The sequence below is a fragment of the Neodiprion virginianus genome, chromosome 4, assembly GCF_021901495.1.
Source record: "Neodiprion virginianus isolate iyNeoVirg1 chromosome 4, iyNeoVirg1.1, whole genome shotgun sequence".
NCBI lineage: Eukaryota > Metazoa > Arthropoda > Insecta > Hymenoptera > Diprionidae > Neodiprion > Neodiprion virginianus.
Genome location: NC_060880.1, coordinates 21,848,909 through 21,864,747, shown reverse-complemented (window position 1 = coordinate 21,864,747; position 15,839 = coordinate 21,848,909). Strand labels below are relative to the sequence as shown.

General features: G+C 35.0%; 4 protein-coding genes across 11 annotated transcripts in view; 2 read left to right on the top strand and 2 right to left on the bottom strand.

The window, feature by feature from the left end:
- The window catches only part of LOC124304141 (rhotekin-like), a 74,554-nt gene extending 72,139 nt beyond the window's left edge, over positions 1-2,415 (top strand). For all 5 annotated transcript variants that reach the window (XM_046762217.1, XM_046762215.1, XM_046762216.1 and 2 more), the window contains one exon: positions 234-2,415. In XM_046762217.1, coding sequence (XP_046618173.1) covers positions 234-439 — 206 coding nt within the window. In that variant the 3' untranslated portion in view covers positions 440-2,415. The remainder of the gene's footprint in view (positions 1-233) is intronic.
- Positions 1,373-3,280, bottom strand: LOC124304145 (HIG1 domain family member 2A, mitochondrial). The gene is made up of 2 exons (XM_046762222.1): positions 2,949-3,280; positions 1,373-2,863 (listed from the first exon to the last, which is right to left on the bottom strand). The coding sequence occupies exons 1-2, from the start codon at positions 3,085-3,087 to the stop codon at positions 2,703-2,705; spliced, it is 300 nt and encodes a 99-aa protein (XP_046618178.1). The 5' UTR covers positions 3,088-3,280; the 3' UTR covers positions 1,373-2,702.
- A 1,286-nt stretch (positions 3,281-4,566) lies between these two features.
- LOC124302162 (U4/U6.U5 small nuclear ribonucleoprotein 27 kDa protein) lies at positions 4,567-12,238 on the top strand. Of its 4 annotated transcripts, none has more exons than XM_046758008.1 (4): positions 4,576-4,732; positions 4,998-5,158; positions 5,788-5,868; positions 12,219-12,238. In XM_046758008.1, exons 1-4 carry the CDS (start codon positions 4,626-4,628, stop codon positions 12,221-12,223), a joined length of 354 nt encoding a protein of 117 aa, XP_046613964.1. In that variant the 5' UTR covers positions 4,576-4,625; the 3' UTR covers positions 12,224-12,238. The 4 variants fall into 4 exon arrangements, with proteins under 4 accessions (XP_046613961.1, XP_046613964.1, XP_046613962.1 ...); XM_046758006.1 differs by lacking the exon at positions 12,219-12,238 and adding an exon at positions 9,734-10,828; XM_046758007.1 differs by lacking the exon at positions 12,219-12,238 and adding an exon at positions 6,383-6,647.
- Positions 6,286-15,808, bottom strand: LOC124302160 (Fanconi anemia group I protein). Its single transcript, XM_046758003.1, has 21 exons — positions 15,670-15,808; positions 15,283-15,566; positions 14,491-14,658; positions 14,182-14,405; positions 13,907-14,103; positions 13,515-13,651; positions 13,206-13,432; positions 12,576-12,916; positions 11,625-11,757; positions 10,920-11,227; positions 10,466-10,657; positions 10,233-10,390; positions 9,684-9,860; positions 9,443-9,600; positions 8,963-9,324; positions 8,663-8,843; positions 8,347-8,563; positions 7,722-7,794; positions 7,502-7,651; positions 7,292-7,390; positions 6,286-6,431 (listed from the first exon to the last, which is right to left on the bottom strand). Exons 1-21 carry the CDS (start codon positions 15,751-15,753, stop codon positions 6,300-6,302), a joined length of 4,002 nt encoding a protein of 1,333 aa, XP_046613959.1. The 5' UTR covers positions 15,754-15,808; the 3' UTR covers positions 6,286-6,299.
- Between the last annotated feature and the right edge of the window lie 31 nt (positions 15,809-15,839).

Here is a 15,839-nt window from a genome sequence, read left to right as displayed (position 1 = left end):
TGCCACATCTCCGTGAAATAAAACAGTATTATTTTACATTTGGGAAGTTGTGTGTTTGTGACAAAGAGTCGTGGACCCCATAAACAACTATTATTTTATCACTGCATTCAAAAATTATCCGAAAGCCTGCAATAATATTGGTTATTGGCTGGAGTATAGCATCACCGTGAATTCCAAGTATGAACTTGTCTTGACATTTAAGAATGTACGGGTTTGTTTCTCCTCTTCCATAGAATCTGTTGAAACAGATTACGCAGCGACACGGCCAACTGTCCACGAGATTTTTGGGCTAACTCCCAGCACCAGTTTGAGTAGTTGCAGCTCAACAAGCAGCCCGCCAAGCCTTCGTTCTCGATCATTAAGTACCAGTGGGGCCAGGAAATCAGGCAGTGCAACCCTGCGATCGCATTGGCCGTTCTCAAACAAAAATCACGATTAATCACGTGATAACTGTGTCAACGCGTCAAGTTTTTTACATTCGATTAACCGTGTAAAATAATCCTTCGCACTTTTTGCAATGAGGAATACTTGAAGCACGGAAGTCACGATGAGTTTAAAAAAATCGTTTGATTTCGGTCAAAGATATTTTTGCCCTGGTCTAGTTCACTGAAATTGACTTTTCCACAGAGACGCGAACCTTGTTCGTTTGTTCGTTCTGTATATCTTTCCCATTTGACTACGCGTAATGCGGATAAAAATCGAAAGAAATAATAAAAAGTTTTGTAGCATATCACGGCAATATAAGTCATTCATTTCGCAGCATTCAGAGTATTTGCTGCTGTGTTCAACACATGGAAGACTGTAGTCAATTTTTGATTATCATAGACATTACACCTCCGAGATATATTGAAAGATATGATAACATTTCAAAACGTGAAAATAAATAATTAAAATGCACGTATTATTCGTCTGATCTTTAATGATTTCGCAATCAATACTCAGTAACATTTCTTTAAAAAGAAGTACACAAAAATATCGAGATTATTAATATAAAAAATGTCTGAAAAGTACAGTATGATATTGTTTTCTACGTAGGTGTGTATAATGTGTGTGTGCATAATGTAGGTATATACATCTTTTTTACTTTTTCACTCCTCGTCTTCAGTTTCGCACAAATAAACTGCGCGTTTATTTGCATTGGGCGAGCATCGCGAAGAAGATATCAGCATTTGATCTAATAAACAATTAAGTTGTCATACAAGTAATTAATGTTTCAGTATGAATTGTAACTAAGTGGTCCAATTACGAAGTGCCCTTCAGAAAAAAAAATTTTCATCAATTTATAGTATGAATTTGACAAAAGATGAATGATGATGGTAAACTTTTTTCTGTTTCTTTTTTTTGGTTTCTCTTTGCTTTTTTTTTTTTTTTCTCTTTTTGACAAATGAAATTGTTAGACATACAGGACAAAGTTTTGTACGCGCATCACCAAGTTGTGATGATTATGCAATAAGTTTCGTTAATTTTGTTGCCAAAGGAAGTACAGAGAAATATAGTTGAACATACTCATTGGTCATCTCTCACACAGAGCTGAAAGTCAGATTTACTTGGAAAAAAGTCTGGAATGGCATAGTCATCTCTTTTTTTAAAGATTTTTTCCACTACTTCACGACAATGTTTCTTGCTTACTGTTGCAAAATTATTTTTTAGAGCATTTCAATTTCAATCGTTCAATTACCGCGTAAAGTACTGTTCAGTAATGTATACGAAAAATGCAAGATCGGTTATTATATTCGTCCGTACAATTCACAATTCACTAGATTATAGTATATTATCTAATCGTATCAAGCTGCCATATTACACATCATACATGGAAAAGAACTCCGTTTTATTTTTGTCCCTTTTCTTAATCTTTTCTACAGTAAAATTATATACATAGATGTTTATTTTCACGATGTGTGCAAAAGATTGCAATAAATGGCATACCTATAACAGAAAAATAACGATTCATAAGTATGATTTTATGATACACTTGGAGGGAATTCGTTTTGCAATTTTTGAGATATAATAAAACAATATGGTTTTCGTTGAAATTTCTTTAAAAACTAGTAAGTAGATATTATAAAAGTTTTCTCAGATATTGCTACTAGGATCTTTTTGTACGTAATTTTTCATCACCATTACGGTAGTGTGTCTATAACGTAGAAAAGATTGCTATTAATTCAGAAAAACGTTGTATCACTATAATTATGATCTAAATAAAATTACATCTATGATTTAATAATATGTGTATAATGCAATTGTAATAAATCAGAGTATTTATAAATATTAGTTTTTATTAATTATCAATGAAATAATGCCAATAATTTTATTCAGCTGCCTCCTTGATATTAAAGACTTAAAAAATACATGTAATTACATATACAATATTCAAGGTGGATACTGAAATGCAAATCGAGTCTTCGACGGTGACAGTCAACCAACAAAAAATGTCCCTACAAAGTTAAAGTCTGTTATAAACCTATGCACATGATATATACATACATAATACCTATACAAGTTTGAATATTGATTTACGCAAAGTAAAATCTATTTTATTTGTACAATATACGTAGCTTAAATAATAATTTGCAATTAGTAATTTCTTTCACGCTTGCAAAATATCATTACGAGTGTGTAAGTAATACGACTCCTAAAAATGAATGGAGATTACAATTTTGACATCGCACAACTAACTCTGCACAGTATACAAGTCAGCAAGTCTATTTCCTGCTGGCGGCTGCACCCATCCCAAGCACAAATGCGACAACGGTTAAACCTTGGGCAACGACACGGGCTCGCATCATGTACTGTGACATCTGACGATTCCCTGTTTTAAAGGAGTAAAGCCCGTAGGATAGAGCTGCAGTTGTCAAGAAACAGCCTGAAAATGTCATTACCATTGAGAAATAACCCTGAAACTTACAAGGTACCTGTGAAATGATTACTAAAGTATGACAATCAAATACCGATTGGTACCAAAGGATTCTCTCTGAATTTACGATTCAGCTTCTGCGTAAATGTCTCAGGCCCGCGAGCGACGTTGTCCATGTCTTCGCGAAGCTTCACCCAATCCAGATCGGCTAAACTATCATTTGGAACCGACATGATTATTCTTTCTGAAAATAGTCACACCTAATTAACACGTTCGGATAATTCTGACAACTCTTTTTCCTTAAATCAAAATACCAACATTGACTTTCACGTCCTCTGGTTTAGTGGTTTTAGGTTAGATTAGTTCCATCGCCACGGTATAAGATATAGGCATAGATCGTCTTCCTCGATGCAATTTTAAATACCCTCAAGTATACGGTTCAAGCACGAAGAGATATACACGGAGCGCCACATTCGACTAGATTTTCACGGGCAGCAAAATGCCGTGGCAGCGGGCACCGCGAACCTCTCATTTCTGTAGCGATCTCTATATAACAATATAATGGAGATTAGTGGCGCGAACACTGCGACAGCTTATGACAGTGAAGAACTGCTTGTGAAAAATAACACCGATGGACGCGTTGTGACGTCCCAACTGACACTTCTGGACGACTTAGAAGCTAGACTCTAAATTGAATCGCGGAAATGTATGTACTAATCAATGTGTATAGATTAACGATGGGATTATAAATTTGATTACCAATTGGAATGTAACACAATATGAAATTATATACGAAATTGTACTTCAAGGAGTGTGCCTCGAATGGAATGAATCTACTTTTGGGCTGAGAGACCCTTTACTAATTGAATTGATTGCTTTATATTTAATATTTTATATTTAAACCAAAATGATATTGTTTAATAAGAATTTTATCCTTCAATCAAATATTTCCCTTACGGCTTAGTAACTGCCAGTTGCAACGCACCATTTCTGAGGATATCAGCCGTTGCCACATAGCGTTACATACACGGAGTTTGTATTGATTTACATCGATACACTTTGCTCTCAAGGGGACAATACACCAATGACATTTTGGTAATTTCTCATACTTGTAGTACGGAAAGGTGAGAACTCGAATAACAATTCCCCAAAGCCGTTCAACTCTACGACTTATAGTTTACGAGAAAATCGATTTTGAAATACTACTAGCGTGTTGTGTTAAACGGTAAGCACCCGACAACGAGGTCCGTGGCGCACCAATAACAATATTTGTGGTAAATTAAATGTTCATACATAGCATAACAATATTTGTGATAGATTAAATTTTCATACAAAATTTGCCAGCCGTCGTGAAATTCTGTAGAAATCGTCTATGCAATTGTAACAGTGTCCCGCAGGTAAGTAATACTAGAAAATGGCCGGTCGGCCATTACCTATTTTTATTACCTACCTGCGAACCTATCTTCATTACTTATCGGATACCTCATTTCTTTTAATTATTCGCGGAACTGTGGGCCCGTAATGGGCCGACGGGCTATTTCCTAATATCACCTACCTGCGGTACACATTTACCAAACATGCGCCATAATCCAACCAACCCCCCACCCGTGGGCCCACTGCGATCCCTCGCAGAGGCGTGGCTTAAGAATTACACCTAGCGGTGAAAATATGCACTATAAGTTACGCTGTATAAATTCTGACTCTTTGGCACGATGGCTCAGTACTACACTACACCTCAAGTTGTGTGGAAGTGAAACTACGAGCTCTTCAAATGGGTCGTAGTCGAACCCCATCTCCAGGTAGACGGAGAGATCGGTCTCGCGAGAGAGACAGGGATCGTGACCGACGAAGAAGACGATCCAGGGACAGAAGGCGAAGGTAAATATTTCGATACCTATATTCAAAGAGATTTACCATTGTAACGTTTGTGCGAGTATTAAAAGCTTGCGAGTGGAAAAGTAATGCAAACTAGTGTCCAAATAACGAATTGTTTACTCTTTTTTTCGCCATTTCAAGAAGAAGTCAATAGTGTAGGGGCTAAATTTTCTGCCTACATATCCCACTCCATTTTAATACATTGCAGATTGTTCTATAAAAAGTTCTCAGTTGTGTATAAAATAATGTGTTCTTTTTTTCATCATAGATCTGGCGATCGGGATAGAGTTAAGTCACGAGAACGTGATAGAGAGCGCGACAGGGAGCGCGACAGACATAGAAGATCTTACAGCAGATCCAGATCCAGGGACCGAGAAAGACCTAAACCAAAATTTAAGCCTCCTACTGCCGAACGTCCCATTATTACAGGTTGGTTGTTAGTTCAAGCAATTGTAGAGGCAATTTCAGTCAGTAGTTACCCTGAAAGATCCAGTTTGATCTACTTGTCAAATCTGTTAATGTTCGACTACTATCGCACCTCACAGTCTAAATGTTCAAGAATTAATGGTTTCCTCAATAATATGTGTTTGCTTTACGAAATTGATGGATAGGTTTAATAACTGAGGGGGAGACTGGAAAGATTTAAGGCTTTTACTTTGAAGTATTATGCTTAAACTCAGAAAAATAATTGATTTTTTTTTTTTTTTTATATTATATGTACAAAGTTTACTGCAAAACGTAACTGCATTTGCTAGAAATGTAAATACAATTTTTAAGAATATTTTGACTATTATACAATTGGTGGAACTATATCAAGTTTGAATTGTTCGTAACTTAAAGATGGTAATGAAGAAATAAAAAAGTGGAGGGCCTCAGAGATGCTATAACCTCAAAAAGTGTCTACCAATTTGAAAATGCTGCAGTCAAAACCCCTTTAAACTTCATCCATCTCATACTGTCAGAATCAGTGAGATGAATGTAGAAATTAAAAATGCTCATGCAATAAAAGTGTGCTCCAACGACGCAAAAAACAATTCATTATCATTTGCTAATTACAGAGGCTGATCTCCAAGGAAAAACTCCTGAGGAACAGGATATGATGCGTTTAATGGGATTCTGCGGATTTGACACGACGAAAGGTAAAAAAGTCGAAGGCAATGACATTGGAGCTGTCCACGTTATCCTTAAACGAAAATATAGACAATACATGAATCGCAAAGGTGGTTTTAATAGGCCACTCGATTTTGTTGCGTAAACAGCAATCTATTTATCACTTTTAAAAGTGTTTGTATTCCTGAGAGTGAAGAATACATTATTTTTTTTTACTTACCAAGTATAATGTATAGTTAATACATTAATGTATAATAGATATAATATTAATAATAATAATTAACGGACAAAGAAATTAAATGTCTATTTCTGTAACACATCGTTTATTGTAATTTCATCAAGAACTTATTATTTAAATACAAAAATATAAAAATTTGTATTGATAAAAGCCTGACGCGCAGCATCTGTTTAACAATATAATATTGTATCAAACCTTATGTAAAATTTTTTCTGTGACCTCTTACAACTTCTGCGATTGACGTGTTGTCTTGGATTTTTTTAATGGCGGTTCAGGTGTGTTACCTTCTGCATCTGAATTTTCAGGGGATTGACCTGATTTTGAAGTACTGGTACTTGTGCCTTGAGTGGTTAGCTAATGACAATAGTAAACAAAAAAATAGCGGTTTAAACAAAACATTAGTGGTGGATAAATAGAATTATGCAACTAGTTGAATTTTTGATCAAGTGTTTCAATTTATATTAATGATATTAGTTTACGCCCAATGTCTAAGCAAAGCTGCCTAGATGCTAAATATTTAAAAGTTAAAAGAAATTCAATATGATATGAATCAAATAACTATATTGCGAATGTTTTAAGTAATTTGCGTTTTAGTTCAATTTTACTGGTCTCTTTAACCCACAATGAGGTCGTAACTAACCTACTAGTGTTATTGCCTTGTTTCGAGTGAAATATATAACGCTCGATGATTTCCAAGGGCTGTTGATAAATTGTCAAATGGAATAATTGCAATCATTCTTACTATTTCAGCCATTCAAACCGTTGAAAAAAATTCTAAAAATTCGGACACGTAAAAAATTATGAATTAATGGAATGTTCGAATATTTGAGTGGACTTTTGACTTGAGTTTCGTTATTCAATTTGTTTCGATTCAACCATTTTTTGCATACCCCTGATTTAAACAGTACCTATGGTGCATGTAGCGAAATGAACTATTTCGTTCCCAATAGATCCAACTTTTTCGTCTACCTGATTTTAATACCAAATTTTAAACTTTCCCGCAAACCACTTTATAGAAAATTTGTTGCATAGAATAAAATGCATAAAAAGAATTAAATATGTCAAGACATGTATCAATTAAAAATGTAGATTAATGGATATAAAAAATTTGGAATGTAAGAGGATCTTATGAAACCATCATATTTCCATCGATAGTTTCGTATTGAATAACGAAAATGAAAGTACCGAATCTTTGCACAAAAGCTGGAACTCACCATACTAACATCCAATTCCTCCAGACCTTTCATGAGAACTGGATTTTTTATTCTAAAATCTCGTGTAATACTGTAATTAACGTACTCTTCCAAACCTGCCTGCAAGAATGGAAGTGAAAATTTATTTTTAATAGGCTGTAGTAGAATATTTTATCGAATCACTTTTTAGTTGAACTTTTCATGCTGCATCATTACCAGTTGTAATCTTACCTTAGTTTTTTTACTTAGCAGCAATACATTCTTTCCAAATTGCTCGATCTCGTATACTACTTTAGGTATGAGTTTGGTTTCCTTCAATACTTTGCTCCTTTGTGCGTATGAGTCTACTATTTTTGACTTGGATTTGATTCTTTGATTTTCCTTTTAGTAAGATAAGATGAAGGTTAAAAATATGATTTACTTGAAGTTCAACAATTACAATTTCCCTTACCTCAATGTGTGTTATAAGGCTGTATAATGTCTTAGCAAGTGGCTTTCCGGCTAGTTTTACCAGTGGGACAAACCTGGAAATTTTATGCATGTTCCATTTGATATAGTCAAAGATTAGATGTCCATAGCGTTTTTACTAATTGGTATAACCATACAGTGAGTACAATTTTAGTACATCATTAGGCGTTGATTCTTGTGAAATTGCATATATTTTTCATAGTCGATCAGGACGATTCAAGGTGCAAACAGTACTGTGATTTTTCAAGCTTACTTGAGAAAGTAAAGCGAATAGTTTGGATATTCGAATACACAGGAGGTGCAGAAAGGCAATTCATTTCCAAATTTACCGACGCACTGACAGGAGATTTATATTTTGTTGTTTTCAATGTAAGATAGCAGTTCGAGAGCAAGCACTCTGTCACTTTTCTCATCACAACTCAGTTACTTGCGTAATGCCATATTCGTTTCTTCTGGACTCTATCCATATTTCCCACGGAAAATGCTTTGGAAATGCACTTTATTGCTTGCATATTGAAAAGATCAATCGCCTGAATGTTTGGTTCTCTCATTCTGTCCGAAATCAGTCGAAAATACCATTATATTTTACACGTAATAACGAGCCTCACCTAACGGCTTGGAAGACGGGATTTTGGGCTGTTGATTTGTTGTAAAAGTATCTCGTGTACATGCTAAGTGTACTGAATAGATTTTGCAAGTTCTTGAATACTGCATCCGCGTTGACTCCAGGTGATATTGAAATATTAGACAATGTCTTTAATGTCTGGACGATCAAGCACAACTGAGAGCTTAGTTTATGTTCTTTATCTCTGAGTGCATTTCGACCTATTATATCATGAAAATAAAAGTAAAAAATATTAATGATTAGTTTTAGGTCATTGTACTATGTCTCGAAAACATTTAACTACAAGTTTGGATACATACGTTCCTCTACACCTATTTCAGGCATTGTCGTGAGTACTTGCTCAGCTCTTAATCTACTTAAAAACCACGTCGTGTTATCCAGCTTTTGCTTCAGTACATTACAAATAAGGGAATGTACTTGAAGTGCAGACTGGTCATTCAGAATTTTAAACTGATCTTCTTCTTGCATTTGACTTTCTTCCTGTTCAATAATACGTAATCATTGATTATGCATTAAACTTGAAGATGCGTAATTTAATCGAAATAGCAGCTTCAAGAAAAATCAATATTGCAATTACCCAATCATTAAGATCACCTTACCTCGTCTACAGTCCCCAGTATTTGACAGAGTTGATAGACTATCTTGTCAATACTATTTCCATAGTCTGTTATGTAATCTTCAATCTTTAGTATGAATTCAATTACTGCGACAGCCATGCTTTGCTCCATTTCTCTTTCCATAGCAAGTTCATGTAGCCATTTGAGCATATTTGCAATTTTTTCCCCATGGTAGGGTAACTTCAATGTCAAGAGTGAAAGAATTTTCATTAGAATTGAAGGAATTCTTTTAGCGATTAATTCATTTTCATCGTCTTCCTCAAGAACATTTGTCAAAAGGTTTTTCACCGGTGATATGACGCTCATCAATTGCAATTCCAAGTCAGCGTTTGTATCAACTTTTCCTGACAGATAATGTACAGTATATATTGAGAATTTAATGCATTACCTATTTATACGTATTTACTCACATGTGAATAGTAATAATGAGTTTAAAAATTATTTTTATAATGAAGTTTTTACCACATATCCTTAAAAAGTTCAGCAAATCTGATTGTGAGGATAGACTTGTGCATGCTAGGTTACACAGTTCTTTAAAACAGTCCAATCCAAGTACTGCAGTTTGCTGGTCGAAGTTACGTACATCATCCAATTGTAACACAATTTTCGTGTATATGATTCTGAAAGAAATGAATTATCATACCATGTATCCGTTCTGTACGACTTTAAATTTTTCTGGTATACAGGATATAATGATCCTTACTCGCCAATTTCAAAACATTTCAATACATCCTGCCTCTTATGCTTTCGCAGGTCGTTGTTTTTTAACTGCTTCGTACGCTGCATAAGCTGAATGCAGGTTTGCAGTATATAGCGGTGAAACAATTCCTTTTCTTGCAATCTGCGCGATTCGATTTGAGATGACCAGGGCACAGTATCGCTACAATACGTCAAATGGATTGCATACTCAAGAGATTTCATGAAAAAGTATGTGAAATAATTGTTTGCGTCAAAATCCGACATTTTACTAAAATTAATAGATATGGTATTATTTTCGAGCAAGAAAATTACAGCATTAACCTAAACTGAATTTATTAAGGTGAAAAATGACCCAGGGTGTTTGATACCCACTATCCTCTCGCTTCATATCGCGTCGAGAATTTGTAGATCGTTTTAGACCTATTTACATATAATCTAAATTACATTCGATGCTCCCAAATTTGCAAGAGATATACAGGTAACTCATATGCTTCCATTGCCTTGTGAGGTCGATGTAAATTTATATACAAGTGTGTTACATAAACATACTTACGAATATAGAAGAGTAACTATTTTGAGTACGGTTTCTAGATCTAGAATAGTTTGTGGTAGTTTAATGGCTACATTGCGCCCAGGTTTCTTGAAGGAGGCATCTGTAACATCCTTGTCTTTTTTCTTCTTACCCTCACCTTTCTTTACCTTCGGTGCAGGCTGAAATTGTTGGCATTATGATATCAAGATATTCAGCACATCGTTTTAGGCTACTACATTGACAGTAATTGTTACCTTTGTGCGGGTGATAAGTCGATTGTAGCCATCAAATAACGTGTAAATCTTGTGGGCAGGATTCGTAGAATCATTTGACCAAGTAACAATTCTGTATGCAATGAGAGCTTCATAAACTGTTATCATCTCTTTCAAGTTATGAAGTTTCTCTTGACACTCTGGTATATTGTCTAATAGATCAATATCATGATCCTGAAAATTACGGGATTGAAGCTAATACTGTGAACGTCAAAAATTTTTTCCTTTTTAAATCACTATTTTTTAACTTTATAATAACTTTGGCATAGTTGAGTTAATGAAACCACAGTATGTAGTAGCGTATTACAGTTCAATGATCCTCAGGAAATTCCGAAAATAATGAATAAACAAGATATGCAGTATAACATTAACGTTCCAAACTTTAACCTCGTTAAAAATTAACAAACCTGTCTGTAAATGCGACTGTTTTACTTACCACTTGAAAATGCTCAAGTTCAGACTTGGACATTCTGTTGCAGAGGGATTCTAGTATGAATCCCAGCTTTTCAATTTCATTAGTCTCTTCAGAAGCTGCCTCGACATATATTCGTTGCATTACTAAAACCAAGTTCCCAATTGGTTCTTGTAAAACTGATTCTGCACCACGAATTGACGTGCATTTATCAAGCTTGAATGGTGGTAGAATGTTAGTGTTAGACTCGTAGTATTGTTCAAAATGTTCAAGTAACATTTCCACCAAGTATTTTGACAACTCAGGATTCATCACAATTGCATCAGATAATCCTGTAAAAATATATATTTCACAATTTAGTAAGTTGATACCAAAATAGTTAACAATATAAGAAACTGTTATGAATTTCCTTAAGTGAGCAGTACCTTTTCTATCCTACAACTGAGCATTTTTCTATCTGAACATTGAAGGTTCTAATGCTATGATGGAAATCATTTAGAATTCTCTTATAATACATCATGTATAATTATCTTAGTATATACTATACAATGTACAATTTTCAACCAAATCGTAACTTTGACTTATAAAAAGCTGGCCGAAGGTTCGTAGAACAGCAAAAATTCGGTAATAAAATTACGTAATGACATAAAACCCCTTAATATTGAGCACAGGTAATTTAATGGTCTTGAAGTGCTGCTATTTCTGCTTTACAAATTGTAGTGATCATACCTTCATATAAGCATGATTTGACCTCTGCTTGTTGGGTAAAACACCTTTTGAGAATGCCCAGCACCTCGTAGCATAACAGCGTATTGAGTCGAGGGTTCTCTTCTACTTTTTTGGTGTGAACTTCCAGACTTGCCTGGAGAATTGGTAAAAACGATTATCCAGTGTTGTGATGTAGCGTAAATGAGCAATGCATGCATTTCATAAACCTCAGGCACCTAGGCAGTATGTCTGTACACTCAACGCTTTTACTTCAGCCAGTTGGTAGAATAAAATCTAACTACCCAGATCTAGCAGAGATCATTTTATGTGCTTAGTGAAACAGATCAACTTGGTCTGTCTTCTACAGTACAAGGCAGCAGCACTGTTTTTAGCCACCCCACTATCTTTAGTGTTCAAATCTTTTATGTGCTTGTAGTACTAACAATTCTAACATAGTAGTTATGAACATACACTATACTAAGGTGACCAAAAACGATACATCTATACCAATTTCTGGAAAAATACAAGTTTTTTCCAACAATATATGAATTCACCAATGACAATTATATTTGGTATGTATGGAAATTTGTCTAATGTAAGTATTTTTAAATTCAGATTGAAAATATGGTTCATTGCTCAGAGAACAATCATCGTGAATGAGAGCCGTAATTGCCCGAGTAGGTAATTTTAACCTGAATTAGTGGCTACTAGAACTAGGAACATGGGGTTACGTTACTTCTGTAACGCTATTGGCTTCTTTTTATAGGAGCATTATATATTCTGAAACAACAGAAGATTGACTTCGTAAATGATACTCAACATTATTATACCAATTTTTTGAGAAGTCTAAATTAATATTCGGCACAAAGAGTAGCCCTTAACCCAGTTGATAGGCTCGACATTTGTCCCACAAATACAATTATTCACTGTAATGGAGCAGTGAGAAACTAATGATTTCTAATATTAAAGTACTTGTGTGTAAGTTGATGTGCTAGAAGCACTTGACGTGCCGCGGCTTGTTGACTGGCTGAGTGCACCTAGAGTGTGTAGTTTCAAGTTCTTCAGTAGTTGTAGAAATCCAGTCACAGCCATTTTACGAATTTGGGTTTCCCTGGAGTACAATGCTTTGCGCAATACCATGCTTAATGTGTCTCGTATTTCAGATTGTAATCGCACAATGGGGAGCACTGCGAAAATCACCTGCGTCGCAGCAGCTGCGTTTATTATTAGCAAATTCTCAAGCAACGTGATAATCCATACACGACACTCAAGCACAACTATAGGTACTTTTTGGCATATGTTTGCAAGGCAATCTAAAATAAAATTAATTTTCAAGATTTATCAATTAATTTTATCGTACTACAGGAACATTCTCCATCAGCTCAGCCACTCTTTTTCAGACCATCTGAGATATCATATTAATACTATGTAAAAGTAGTCACTGGGAATTCGAATTGGAAAACAGTAGTATGTTGTGTAACAAGGGATGAAAGTTGACGATTGCAGCGTGTCTGAAGTTTGCGTCTGAGCAAAGCGAGTGTGCTAAAAAATAATTTTACCCCTTAAAAGTGTTGAATTAAAATTCTAAGGAGAGCAACTTACAGGTGTATTGGGTAACACTAGCACCTCCACAGATTATTTTATCGTTTAGTGTTTGCAGCACAGTTGGACCAATTTCTTGTCGTTTTTTTATTAGCTTTTGGATTATTTTGTTACCGATTTCCCATAACACTACAGCGTGGGCTTCTTCACCCAGCTTTACTCCCATTGCCATCAGCACAAACGCTAAGTCAACTAACCCTTTAACTACCATGTGTCTATCTTTGATGCTGTAACAACAAGGAAACAGTTGTAAATGCTCTTGAAACTAATGTATGACATAAAATCTCTGCACTCTGTGAAGCATTGTACCTGTTTCCTATCACAGTATTTAATGTTGATGAAATGCTACAATCCTTGTCCAAAACTTCCCTAAGCCAAGAACTGTGTTTTTGTCGCTCGTTATCACGGATTATACGGCTTAGTGCACTTCTCAGAATGTCCAGAGTCTGTGAAAAGTTATGCGAAGTAGCAAAGAGTTAGCAAATTTATACCTAAATTTATTATTTGTATTCTGAGTATATTTTTAGAAATCCAAAATAAGCATGCATTTTGAGTAAAGCACGATTTGCAAAAAAAATACGAAAAATCATGTGAACTTCCTAGATATTTCAAGGTTTGTTTACTGGTTTTAGTTAATTCATGGAAAACTTTATGATTTAACAATGGTTACGACTGAATAGCGTAATGTTTGTAATATTTACGTCGTTTTCATATATGTCCGATACGTTCAACAGCAGTGTCATGATGAATGGATCAAGTACATATGCAGGAATATTTGTTGCGTTGCGGACGGATTTTATGAAATCTTTCAAACTATTCTGGTTCACCTCTGTAGCATGGAATATGTGATAAAGAATTGTACTTTCCGCCTCTTGAATTTCTTTGACAGTCAACACACCTGCAATTATTTGAAACTGAAAGAGTAAGGAACTTTTTCTGTCATAGCTAGATTACTGAATGGCTGATTAATGTTTACCAATGTTTTCAGAACACTCTTGCGAATCTTCTTCTAATGCATTTGCGTACTGCGTTTGAAAGTATCTGCAGAGAGCCATAATGACACACTCCGCGTCTTGCTGACGGCAAAAAGTTAGTAATTGATGCACCAAAGGAGGTAGCTCGTTGGGTTGCATGCTTGACAGCCTATTGCACAGAATTCCAACCACCTTTCGGTGCTCTTCTTTGGACATTGATATTTCTCTAAAAAGATCAAAAACAATCGTTCATGTTGCATGGTCGAACAAACTATCAATAATAGTGGTATTTTGTTCTTCGAATCAGCCACCTAAACATCGTTGTGACAGATGGCAAAACTGCCGTGTCCCATTGGCCAGAGTACAAAGATTTGATGATAGTTTCTCTGTACTCTTTTCCCGACATCTCAGAGCCATTATTGACTACAATTTTCCTGTCTTCCAGGACTTCTAATACTTGTGGGAGAATGTCTTTCCAACTGCAAGAATCAGAGACGTTTATATCATGACACATTACATTCATGTCTATGCTGTAACAGTTCTTTGGACAGATAACTTGTCTAATTGGAGTAAATGGAACCTTCAAATTACTAACTAAAAGTTGCAAAAGCCTATTGTTTATAAACTTATGATCTTATTAACATAGAAAAAATATTTCTAGAATTTATTAATTATGAAAGAAACAATTGAGAGCATCATCAATCTGCTATAAATTTTTTAAAATTAACATAGACATAGTAGTTGGTCTATCAGTTTATCAGTTTGAAATAGTCTGTCTTACATATTTGTAAAATCTATTGTGAATTATTATGATATTGTATTCGTTTACTGCAGCGAAAGGATTCCCAATAATAACAGTCTGATGAGATATTTAATTTCTTAAGGCATTTTTAATGCAGTTGATCTAGCTGCAGTGCTATGCCATGCACACGCAGAAAATTATTCCACTTGATCGTTCTCTTTCAACGGTTATGGGGATTTTACTACTAATATTTGGAATGTTATCTATTAAGCATGTTAAAGTATACTTTTCATTTTAAATTGCCAATAAAAGTAATTCAGCCCTTATTGTTTTTGCACAGGATTCTCGGGATTATTCTGACCTCATAAATTCATCATCATTTTTTCTGATCCGTTCCTGACAAAACTCGACTAGTTTGGTAAGATACGTAGAGGAGTATTGAGGAAAGTCCATAATGATCCTACAGACTATCGTATTAGCTTGGCTGTTGGTGATATTTGCTGTTTGAAGTGCTGACAAAGTCGCTTCAACAACCTTGAGTCTTTTTGACTGGGAAGAAGCAGTGTCGTTGAAGCTCTCCAAAATGTTGCTCTGTAGTTTTGGAAAATCCATATGACAAATTTTGTTCTGGATCATCTCACATAGCTATAATAACAAAAGTAGAGACAGTTCACATTTTTGTTCTTTTTATACGGTTTATGTCTAAAACTGGGTACGTACTGAAAATGAAAAACAAAAAAATACTCACATCTTTCAAATCAACATTTTGGATGAACTTGGTAAGCTGACTTGGATTTTTTTTTCTAGCTAGGTCTTTGATCTTATCGTCCATTTTTACAAATATTTCTCCACTTCAGTTTTCGGCTCATTAGAAATCATGAAATCAATCGTGAGACGGCTGTTTAACAAATTGTTTTC

What these genes read in the sequence shown, in the direction of transcription:
- LOC124302162 (XM_046758005.1), top strand. Translation starts at nt 4,626, where the DNA reads ATGGGTCGTAGTCGAACCCCATCTCCAGGTAGACGGAGAGATCGGTCT. An exon ending in TCCAGGGACAGAAGGCGAAG is followed by an intron (nt 4,733 to 4,997) that starts GTAAATATTTCG and finishes TTTTCATCATAG; the next exon opens with ATCTGGCGATCGGGATAGAG. An exon ending in CGAACGTCCCATTATTACAG is followed by an intron (nt 5,159 to 5,787) that starts GTTGGTTGTTAG and finishes TGCTAATTACAG; the next exon opens with AGGCTGATCTCCAAGGAAAA.
- LOC124304145 (XM_046762222.1), bottom strand. Translation starts at nt 3,087, where the DNA reads ATGTCGGTTCCAAATGATAGTTTAGCCGATCTGGATTGGGTGAAGCTT. An exon ending in GAATCCTTTGGTACCAATCG is followed by an intron (nt 2,864 to 2,948) that starts GTATTTGATTGT and finishes TGACATTTTCAG; the next exon opens with GCTGTTTCTTGACAACTGCA.
- LOC124302160 (XM_046758003.1), bottom strand. Translation starts at nt 15,753, where the DNA reads ATGGACGATAAGATCAAAGACCTAGCTAGAAAAAAAAATCCAAGTCAG. An exon ending in CAAATCATGCTTATATGAAG is followed by an intron (nt 11,228 to 11,624) that starts GTATGATCACTA and finishes ATATTTTTACAG; the next exon opens with GATTATCTGATGCAATTGTG. An exon ending in AACTTGAGCATTTTCAAGTG is followed by an intron (nt 10,658 to 10,919) that starts GTAAGTAAAACA and finishes CGTAATTTTCAG; the next exon opens with GATCATGATATTGATCTATT.